The sequence below is a fragment of the Mauremys reevesii genome, linkage group 9 (genome assembly GCF_016161935.1).
Source record: "Mauremys reevesii isolate NIE-2019 linkage group 9, ASM1616193v1, whole genome shotgun sequence".
Classification (NCBI taxonomy): Eukaryota; Metazoa; Chordata; order Testudines; family Geoemydidae; genus Mauremys; species Mauremys reevesii.
The window spans coordinates 61,222,730-61,233,963 of NC_052631.1; the positions used below are offsets into that span (position 1 = coordinate 61,222,730).

Consider the following 11,234-nt stretch of genomic DNA (forward strand, 5'->3'; position numbering starts at 1 on the left):
GGGTGTTTCAGCAGGGCCAGGGGGGTTCGGCCCTCAGCTGTTTTCTTTGGAGTGATATGTGCCTTGCCGCTTTACGAGTTGTGCAGGCCTGCTCTACAGCATGTCTGTGAAGCTCCTGTTTTTTCTATACCAACACCTCAGCCAATGGGCAGGTTCAGACATTCAGCCCCTGGGAGTACCCTCCGGTGTGAGCCTCTGCACACATATCCTGCCTCTTCTGCCTGGGACCGGGCAGTAGGAACTAGGAAATAACATCCTGCGTAGGTGAATGGGGAGTGAGGACTGAAGTCCATGAGTTTCTTGGCACTGGAGCGTCACTTTAGTTCTGACGAGGCAGCCTCTAGATAGCAACCCCTCCCCTCCCAAAATACATGCACTGTCACAAACACCCGCACACTCCTTCAGCATAACCAGCCTCAAGGTGGCTTCCTGCAGTTAGAACACTGTTGGGATGATGCACTGGGCCATGCAGATCCAGCCACCTCCACTGCGGGTAGTTCCATTCTGCCTCCTTAAACCCTCCACCACCCACTTTGAGTGAGATATGCTCTTCTGGTTCAAAACAACTGCCCAGCCCCAGCCCAGCAGTGGCTGCATTTCAGGGAAGAAAAAAGCAGCCCCGATGGTTGGACTGCAGTGGCACTTGCAGCTGTAAAGTTTTGTGAGAAAACATTTTATGACTTACTAGGGAAACAGGAAAGCTCCTGGCTCAGAGCAGGGAGCAATGACCCACTGCATGACTAGCCCAGAGGCCTGGTTAAAAGAGCTCTTCCTGGGCTCAAGTGTCTGCATGGGGGATCTAAGCCAGAATCACAGCCCTCTTAATTCAGCTAAGGGCTTCCTGGCAAGGCAGGCATGGGCCTCCACAGGACAAAGGGGAGGCAGAGGGTTGATTCACATAACTGTCCTGACTTCAAAGGGGGCTGCAGCGTGGTTGAGGCAGGCAGGGACAGCGGGGCTTGAACCAACTGCTTCCACTCAGGATCCAGACCACTTGCCAGCGAGCTCGACAAAAGCAACAGTAAATCCTGGGAGGGGACTAAGGTGATGGGACAGACTCTGTCCTGCACTGGGCAGGGCCCCAGTTACATTCTACCACCCTAGAGCTGCTCACGACTGCCCACTGATCAGAACCTAACTGCCCCTCAGTACTCCATTCCTTCCAGGCCTGGTCCCATGCAGCTTCCCACTGTGCGATGGGGATGGTCCTGACCGACTTGGGGAAAGTCCTTTGCAAGCTACAGCCGGGAAGCCCTGGGGGTGCTCTGCAGTGTCCAGTCTAAGCCGGGGGCTGACACACCCAGGATCACACATACCCCCATCCCAAGGGAGAAGGGAACAAACAGTGCCTGGACCTCCTAAAAGAAGGGTTTATTGTCATCATAACTTTATTAGAAAGACATTTACACAGACCAATCTTTACAGATGCAGAAAACAGTGACCAACAGGGAACAGGTTTGTCTGGACTAAGGCATCCCCATTTGGTATAAATTAGTATTTTATACAAGAATCACTGACACACAGCTGAAATATTACACAAGAGCCAGCTCTGCCTACCCACTCGGCGCCCCTCACCCTATGGAGCCGTGCTGGCACCATGGCTCAGTGCTGGGGAGGGGTATGCCCCCGACAGCTGGCCCTCCAGTGACTTCAGTGTGATTGGAGCCAAGAGCCACAAGGGGAAACCCCTGGTGCAGAAGTGTGGGGGAAGGGAGCTCCCTGCCAGACTAGCCAGTGCAGATGCCAGATCCCCCCCCTCCCTGCACCCTGCCAGGAGAGGGCGCTCCCAGGTCCTGTGTCATAGCACCACTGCAGTACCAGGGGCACTGCAAAGCAGCAGGCCTCCCAGGCTCAGATCCTAGCCCCCACGCCTGGGAAAGCCCCTCTTCCAAGGGCTGCTCCTTCACTCCCTCCTCCAGCTCTCGCTGGGTAGGCGCTGTCCTCGCCACATGCACAGCAAAACAGACTGCAGGATGGGCATGGAGAGACAGTCATGTGGGGACGGATTGGGTGTGGCCATGCTGTACAAGATCCTCTGGACCCAGCAGCCCCCCCGAGGGGCAGTTGGGAGAGTCATTGCAGAGCAAGGGCCAGGGCGCCAGGCCGTCACTGCAGCACCACGCACCGGACCAGTTCATCTCCCATGGAGGAAGGTGGAGGGTGTTCAAAGACATTGAGAGCCCTGTGCAGGTTTAGCACCACAAGAATAAATAGACCCCATAAACCGAACACCACCTTATATGCCTGCAGATGAGGTGCTCAGCTCTCTAGGGAGTGGAGGGGACAGGACTAATGGGGGATTGCCTAGGGAGGTCAGAAGAATAGTTTCTCCCTCTGTGCTTCTCAGCCCCAGTGGCCTTCTCATACCAGCCACAGCTTCCAGCCCCTAGCATGACCCCCCTGTCACAGCTGCACTGGAGCTACATGCTCTTTGCCCAGCCTCTTGGCAGGCTAACAAGAAGCCAGGGCAGCAATGAGACCAGGCAGGCTCATTACAGCAGTGCTCTTCCTCCCCGCCCCATGGAAACACCAAGGGAGCAAGGGCAACCCAGCCCAATCCCCTCAGCCCAGAGATCCCCATGCACAGGAGTCTGCGGTCCTGCTGCTTGTGTGTGAGAGAGAGACAGCCAAGGGGACAGAGGGAGCTGGCAGCCAGGCACCCGTCCAGTCCTGAGCTGTGTTAGGGGCCCACTCAGGACTATGAGGCTGGCTAGGTCAAGGTGAGCCCTGGGCAGTGTCCCCTCTGCTAAGGGCTGGAAAGAGGCGGGGGATCCACTCCAGGCATCAGCAGGGAAATGGGAAAGATGCCAGCAGCTGCACCCAGCTTGGGTGTCGGGTCTGCAGAGACAAGGCGCGGAGATGCCTGCTGGGCGTGTGCGGGTCTGTGTCTCTGTATGTAAGGGGAGTCGAGGTGCTGACAGCTCCATCCAGGGTGGCTGCATGACAGGCTGGCGGACAGGAGGAGCCTGCCCACCTCAGCAGGCAGGAGCGCCGCACTCAGGGCTCCATGACAAGCAAACCAGTCTATAAAGCAGAGAGGACAATGGGAACGGGCCTTCAGGGGGCCAACAGCAACCCTGCAAGTGAACAGAGGCAAGGAGACAAGTCAGGGGAGGCCACAGCCCACACTGGGAGACTGACCTCTCCCCCCAGCACCCAGTCCAGCCCACACAGCTCCCTCCTGCACCTTTGCAATAGAGACACAAACCCAGGCTCTCCTCCTACTTAAGAGGCTGCCCCCAGAGCCCATTCTGAGGAGTGCAGAAAAATCACATCTGGCTTTCTATTCTATAACCAAGCGAATGGTCCTGGTGGAGCCCCCTAGCCCCCAACTGCAGATACTCCAGAAGCTATGGCCTCCAGGATAATCTCAGGGAACCCCACCCTCTCTAGTGCAGACCCTGGTAGCTATGAGCAGCTGGACTGAAGCATTGCACCCATTGGGGATGGACTGAAGCATTGCACCCATTGGGGATGCACTCTGTTCACAACTGCTCTATGGACAGCAGCTCCGAGCACTATCTCCACCCCCAGGACAGGTGTTCGGTGTCAGAGGGCTAGGATGAGGCTTGTGGCTAGAGCACCTGTACTCTGTTGGGATTGCTCTCCCAGCCGTGGTGCTTCCCCACATGCCTGCACCTCCCCAGACATGCCCTGCCACACTGTGCTGGGCTGGTCCCACGTAGCTCCCCCACCCTCCCATGGAAAGACCCATTACCTGCGCTAGAAAGGCATGGGGCCCTTGTGGGAGAGACGGGGTCTTGGACGCCGGGACTTTCTCCAGCCATTCTGCCGGTGTCCTGCTCCATTCCGCACCCCCTTGGGGTGCACCAGGTTCCGAATGTTCCCTTTCTCCAGGTCTCTGCCATCCGGCGCCTCGGCCAATGGTGCTGCAGACAGAGGAAGCATGTTAGTGCCAGAGGCCCCTGCCCACAAAGCCCCTCAAGTCACACACAGCAGGCCTGGCATGTCCCAGGGCTCCCAGAGCTCAGTGGTTCCTGAACCCAATATTCAGAGTCCCCCAATCCTGCCCCAACTCTTGGTTTTCAGATCCTACATTCTGCCTTGCTGAACATAAGACCCATAACTGGGTCAGATCAAAAGTCCATCTACACCAGTATCCTGTCTTCCGACAGCGGCCAATGCCAGGTAACCCAGAGGGAATGAACAGAACAGGTCATCACCAAGTGATCCATCCCGTCATCCACTCCCAGCTTCTGGCAAACAGAGGGTAGGAACACCATCCCTGCCCATCCTGGCTAATAGCCACTGATGGACCTATCCTCCATGAATTTATCTAGTTCCTTTTTGAACCCTGTTATAGTCTTGGCCTTCACAACATCCTCTGGCAAAGAGTTCCACAGGTTGACTGTGCATTGTGTGAAGAAATACTTCCTTTTGTTTGTTTTAAACTTGCTGCCTGTTAATTTCATTTGGTGGCCCCTAGTTCTTGTGTTAAGGAAGTGTTATTTATGCCTTCTCATATCTACTTTCTCCACACCTGTCATGATTTTATAGACCCCAATCATATCCCCCCTTAGACATCTCTTTTCCAAGCTGAACAGTCCCAATCTTATTAATCTCTCCTCAGGTAGAAGCTGTTTCAAACCCCTAATTTTTGCAGCCCTCTTCTGAATCTTTTCCTGGTGCATTTATCATGGAAGGACCTGCCTGGAGCCATCCCAGCACAGACTGTCCACATGTCTGTGTGAAGAGGCCTCCTCTCCCTCCCACCCCACTCAGGGTGAGATGGGCAAAGCCAGGGGCTGTTTCTATGGGGGGTGGGCAGGGCTGGCCCCTCCCAGAATTGGCTCTGTGTCACGCCCTGCTGGGCTTGCTTCCCCAGCTGCCTGCCAGAGGGACTCTCCTCTGGGGAAGGAAAAAGTGAGCTCAGCTCTCTTGCTCAGGGGTGGGCTGGGATCAACTGAAGCCCCTCACTGAGACCAATTCATTTCCTTCCTCCTGAGGATGCATCTTGTGGCAGGGCTGGGGAGATATTCTTGGAAATCCCCTCCTAGGACTCCAGCCCTCCTTGGGACAGTTAACCCCAGCAGAGCCTATCCTCCTCGCACCATTACTGGCTGCACATCAAACCTGGCCCAAGCACCGCAGAGCAGGTCACCATTTCCTGCTGCTTCTCCCACCAGCAGGGAGAGGGACCTGCTGCATTTCCTCCTCTTCTCCCGGCCTTTGCATCCTGCCCAGTGCCACAAAGGCAGGGAGATTCCTATGGGAAGAGCCAATGGCCACCCCAGGCAGGGTCCCCTCTCCAGCCAGGGTGGGAATTCAGCCCCCACCACAGGTTAAACATTGGGCTATAGCAGAAAACACAGTGCTGCATCTCAGCCCACTCCCCCAATCAGCTTACTCTAAGCAGGGGCAGAGCCCAGGGCACCCAGCTGCAGAGAGCAGCCTCCCAGTCTTCTGCAGAGTATCCTGGGAAGGAGGGAAGCCCCTCTAGGGAACCCCCTCAGCAGACTTCTATCCCCAGGGCAGTCTAGTCACTGCTCTGGGTTCAGACACAGGATAAGACAGGGAATGCCAGTGGCTAGTAACTAGTCCACTGCTCTCAGAGCCATTGCCAGGAATTGGTTACTTTGCATTTTTCACTCTCTCTGGATTCAGTGGCTGGATTTGCTGCCTCTGGCTGGAAGCCTCCTGGGCTATCGGCTATCGCTTCCAGACTAGCGCCTCGGGCCTTCTCAGCCCAGGCTGTGGTTCCAGGATCACTGACAGGCAGCACATCCCTGATGGGTGTCAGCGTCCCAGCCAGACCTGTCCATCGCCCAAGGCAAGGTACACAGAGTGGTGATGGAAATTGGCCCCGAGTGTGCAGCCGGTTTCCTGGATTACCCCCAGCAGGAGCCATTAGGCTGTGGAGTGCTTCCTGTAGTGACTTGGCTAGGTCACTTACAGCCCTTGGCATGGTGCCATGGGGAATTCTCTGGCAAGTGGGGACAGTTCATGCCAGCAGCCAGGGCTCCTGGTATCCCTGGATCAAATAGCAGCCTCAGCCCATGCTCACACTCACAGGCTCTGCATTCCACTCCCCTGCCCGGCACACAGCCACCCCCAACCAGTAACCATGAGCCACCACTCCTCCACACACAGATACCAGGCTTTGGGGCAGCCTCCCTGAGAACCTCACATATCTAACTGCACACACAGCCCCACAGAGCAGCTGTGCCTGCTTCCATCACTGCACACCCACTCGCTCATAGTGTGGAGTACAAACATGCAGCCTCCATGTACATGCACCACATACTGCCCTCCCTACAGGCCACTTGCATGGGCTGTGGCTGCACCCCACCTCACACACTTTGCCATTCCCTGCACTCTTTGACCCCCAGGGTCTCAGAAGACCCTGTGGGGTGGAGTCTGCATCTATACCAATGACACCTGGTGTTGGAGTTGGGATGGGGGTGCACCCCCCTCATTATTCCTCTGTACCATTCCACCACGCTGGGAAACTCCGACTAATCCAGTGAGAAATGCCCTGAATTCCAGCAGTCTGTTCCCTCCCAGGCACCAGGGCTCTGGGCTGCCCCTAATCCCCTGGGGAGTCACATAGCAACTAGTCTGCAAGAGGTCCTGAGTTGTGATGCAGCCCCATGCAGGCTGGGGTGGTCCCTGGGATGATCCCATTACAACACTGCCCCCCACCCCCTAGACAGCTCACCTGGGAGCTTGATCTGGGGCAGGGAGAAGGTGGGGTAAGCTGCCCTCCCCTGTGCAGGGAGACCCCTCCCCATTACAGTCATATGAAGGCAGCCTGGGCAGCCTTAGCCAGAAAGGGGAGCTGGAGGCCAGGGCTCCCCACAGCCACATCTCCAGGCGGCCACTGGTGCCATGGTTCTGTGCCTGAGGCAGAGAAAATGATGGGGTGGGGGAGGGAAAGCAGGCCTCCCAAGCCCTGGCCTGGTCCCAGGCTCCAGCCCCTCTGGTTGCCGGGTGGCACACAGGCTCCCGCGGCTGAGACGCTCTGCCCTGTCCATGTGGTGTTGTTTTGCTGGGCTTTCCAGCCAGCGGTTCTGACAGGATGTGGTTTGTTATCACCATGAAGAGCGCTTTGTCTGTGCTGGACAGAGGGGGAAGGAAGAGCCTACAATTCCTGTCAACAAGGCTCCATCGGTGAGGTGTTGATTAGCCCCCAGGCTAGCTTTGCGTGTTCTGCCCTGCATGCCAGCTAGGGCCAGGCTGGCACTGCCTGCGTCTCCACTGCCAGGGCCAGCCCCTGCCCCGCTAGACCATCTGAGGTGCTCTGGTTTAGCATCACTGGGCAGGCTCCCTCCCCCCCGCTGGGCAGTGCACAGTGCTCGGCTCCGGGGATTCACCAGCTCCAGAGCCACAGGGCCAGTCCACAGTAACCTGAGCATGAGACCCCAGCCCCCCTTAGCCAGACACTCACTACTTGAGGGCACAGCATGACTCCCTGGCCCAACCCCCCTCCTTTGCCTTCATGGCTGGAGGGGGTCCTGGAGCTTTTCCTGGCTGCAGCTTGAGGCCCAGGGCCAGAAAGAGCAGAGACCCTGTGGCTGTGGCCATTGCGCTGTTCAGCACAACCCTGCTGCTGCTGCTGCAGCCCCCTCCCCACCCCTGTGCTGCACAGTCTGGAACCCCTCCCTGAGGCGGCACCTGCAAGGACAGGGCCATTGCGCTGGCACAGAAACCTCAGGCGCAGCTGTGGTGTTTTCCCCTCATGGAGGCACAGTCTGCGGCAGCAGTCCCAGCCCTACAGCACAGCTCATGGTGGGGAAACAACCCTTTCACCCCACTCACAAGGTGCTGGTCTACAGCTTGTGTGGAGCTGGAAATCCCCTCCTGTTTGGGGTTCCGAGGCGTTGGGCCAGACTATGACCACAGCTCTCCACCTGCCTACCAATTCCCAGGCTGCTCCGTATTGGGCGCCTCACACAAGAGCCCCTTGCAGCTACCCACTTTTTCCATGCCTCCTCCTGCCACTCTCGGATGCTGGCACTGCTGCTGCCTGTCCACTTGTTCTGTGCACACAGAAGCTTTCAGCCTCCAGGGCTGTCACTCAGACACCTTCCACCAGCACCAGCACTGCTTATAAGCACCTGTTTTTCTTTTGAGCATCTCATTAGCTACATACAAAATCTGCCACAGGCTGACGGCGCCAGTGTTTGGAGCACAGCAGGCTTCCGCTCCATGCATTCCCCGGGTGCGCCCTTCACTGTTCCAGCAGGGCAGGAGGTAAGAACTGGGAGAGAATTTCAGACAGCACCAGAACAATGGCAGAAAGACCAGGGAGCAACTGTGAACAGGAAGGATACAAAAATGGGCATCAGATGCCCTCTGCACACTGTGAAAACCCACCTCCACCTTGATGCCAGGGATCTGGGAACAAGCTTCCTGCCTACCTGAACAAGCCCAGTGGCACCTGGTAAGTGGCAGCCACTACAGCAGATGCAGCTGGGCGGGTGCCAGTCTGGCAGCTGGTATCACCATATGGGCATCCTGCCCATTACAGCCACCAAGGATCAAACTGGCACCTGTGGGCTACCGGCAGAGGTTTCACTAGCCAAGGCCAAAGGGGGCCAGCCCTCTAGCTGTGCCAACAGGAGACGTACTGAGCTGATCTTGGCGGGGAGTCACTGTGGGCAGCTCTCCTGGGATCCGTTGACACTCAGCATCAGGTGTTCTCTCCCCTTCTGCCTCAGCAGGCTCAAGGGCACACTAAGCAGAGTTTCTCTAGATCAGCCTGAGACCCCACAGCTATCTGCAATGCCATTTAACCCCATGTGATCTGGAAGCTCTTTCCCTTCCCCATGACACTCGGATAAACACACACCCTGTCGCTGCCTTGTAAGTTTAGCCTTTGTGCTGCTATGTTTAAAGCACGAGCCTGTGGCTCCAAAGAGCTGCATTAAGTCCCAAGCGATCTGCGTTTGTGGACCCCAGCTAGTCCCTAGCAGTGCAGTGTAGCCACATCACAAAGCCAACACACATTGCCAGATAATTAGGAGTCACTGCTGCAGTGAATGGAATGCTAGGGAGCTGTGGGGAAGGGCTGGGGGCCAAAGGCCAGACTGCTGGGGGGGTGCTGTGGTCACGACGGAGCCATCTCTGCAGCTTTCTGCAGGAAGCGTGCACAGCAAGCCCCATGCTAGTCCAACCTCAAGCCACAGCTATTATCTCCTCACTTTCCTGACCAGACACATTCACCAATTAAACAGAGCTGTTGAAGCCAAACCACTCATCTGCTCCTGCCTTCCTCTCGCAGGGGGAGTCAGCGTCTGTCACCGGTTCTGGCTCCTGCACAGAAAGTTAACTCCTTTGGCAAGTCTGTTCTTGCAACAGGTCCCCTCCTGCCCTGCAAGATCACCAGGGGGCATGGGCTGAGGCAAGGGCCTAGGTCAGGCATGCCCCTTAAGGAGAGGGTACTGCTACGGTCGGGGCAGCCTGGTGGGGAGGCACAGTGCCCTCATCCCACACTCCCATCCCTGCACAGACAACCCCCTGTTCACCCCCCCTGCTCTGCTATGTCCCCTTCTGGCTCCACACCAGCGACAGCACGTCCATGCGCCCCATCGCCCTTCAGGAAGCCTGGCAGGGGAGCTGCTTTGCTGCGGGTTAGGAAGACACACGGCCATGCCCGTTAATGAGCAGATCCAGCTGGGTATGAGAGCGGCTGGCACTGTGGGACTGGGGAAGAGGCTAGGCGGATCGGTGCCCATCACAGCCCTCGGCCGCAAGGAGAAGCAGGACGGAGAACCCCGGGCCCCCGAGGCCAGGCGCTGAGCGCGGCCAGGGCTGGTACGACCCGCTGCCTGCCACAGGTGTCCCGGCGCCCAGGAGAGGGGCCGCTCCCCGCAGCCCAGCGCCAGCCGCTTCCTGAGCCCGGCCTGTGCAACAAGTGCCGAGCCGGGGCTGCGGCCGGCCCCGCCAGCGGACACCCGGCCCCTGCGCACTCACCTCCGGAGCCCGCGCTCAGGGCGAGCCAGAGCAACAGCAGCGCCAGCAGCCAGCGCCGCACGCTCATGGTGGGATCGGGGCTGCAGCCGGGCGCGTCGCTCGGCGGGTAGGGGCCGGGCTCTGCCAGGCGGCGGCGGCGACGAATGCACCCGCTCGCGCCGGGGGCTGCATTTGTAGCCGAGCCGTGTGCCTGGCTCCCGGCCCGCCCGGTCATGTGGCCGCGGAGGCTGGCGAGGGGCCTCCCCTGCTCGCTCCAGCACCCACCGCACGGAGGGGGGCGCGGCCAGCCCGACCCCGCCCGCCCTGGCGGGGCCAGCTGCCCTCCCCGCCCTGCACAAGGACCTCGAGCAACCCGGGCTGGGGACCCCAGGACCCGGCCTGCGAGAGGAGCCCGACCCGGTCGAGGGACCCCTGGCCTAGGCCTCAGTTTTTCGAACTCCTTCCCCCTTAGGTGTGTGTCCCCTGCCCCATCCCGAATCAACACTTCCCTGCGTTCTCTGTAGGCGTCAAATTCTGCACACACACGCCCCCCCCATACACACAGAGAGGACCTGATCCTCCCCTTCTGGTCCCCTGTCTCATCATCTTCACCTTGGCAGGCTGGGGGTACAGTGCTCCCCAGGCAGGGCTTCCTGCAGTGTTTAATTGGTAATGAAACAGGTGCTGGGGCTCAAGCAATTTTTTTATTTTCATAACTGATTCACCAAGACTAGAGGTGCCAGGGCTCTGAACTGCCAGGCCCAGAACTGCCAGGGTTCAGTCCTGGCAAGCCCGGGCACAAATTAAGCACTAGTTCCCTGCAGTGGGTGTTTCACACCTGCAGTGAAGGGGTGGGAATGATGAGACAAGGTGCAAGGGCAGGGAGAGGCAGTCCCTAAAGTGAGATTGGCTTATGCTCAGCACGTGGGAAGGCAGGGGAATCTCAGGCAATGGGATGTGAGCATCCCTGTGAGAGTTCCTCACTTTGCACCCTAGTCTGGTGGGTGTGAGATCAGCCTGTGAAAAGTTGGCGGTGCTCCACTACCCCCATAGCCCCCTGGGAGCAGGAGAGAGAGCGCACCTGGGGAAGATGGGGCCAGGGGTGGCGGCAGGCTCCTGTGGGCAGGCAAGAGCTCAGTCATTCCCAAGAGGTGGCCAAGCAGTGCCACCCCTCTGGCCTCCCCAAAAGGAAGGATAGAAAATGGGGTAACAAATACCATTCCCTCCCCATCCCCTGGAGAAAAACGACCCCCTGGGTTGCAGGGAAATGGCTCAACAGAATATACTCCTCCTTGAACGACTGTTCTGTTTTGTTTTGA

General features: G+C 58.1%; 1 protein-coding gene across 1 annotated transcript; it reads right to left on the reverse strand.

The window, feature by feature from the left end:
- Positions 1-1,216: 1,216 nt before the first annotated feature.
- Positions 1,217-10,150, reverse strand: APLN (apelin). The gene is made up of 3 exons (XM_039489656.1): positions 9,937-10,150; positions 3,719-3,890; positions 1,217-3,077 (listed from the first exon to the last, which is right to left on the reverse strand). Exons 1-2 carry the CDS (start codon positions 10,148-10,150, stop codon positions 3,724-3,726), a joined length of 381 nt encoding a protein of 126 aa, XP_039345590.1. The 3' UTR covers positions 1,217-3,077; positions 3,719-3,723.
- Positions 10,151-11,234: the final 1,084 nt, after the last annotated feature.

Bases quoted from the DNA above. Each gene is read 5' to 3' on its own strand.
- APLN (XM_039489656.1), bottom strand. From the start codon at position 10,150: ATGACCGGGCGGGCCGGGAGCCAGGCACACGGCTCGGCTACAAATGCA. The intron at 3,891-9,936 runs GTGAGTGCGCAG...CTCTGTCTGCAG, and splicing joins CCTGAGCGCGGGCTCCGGAG to CACCATTGGCCGAGGCGCCG.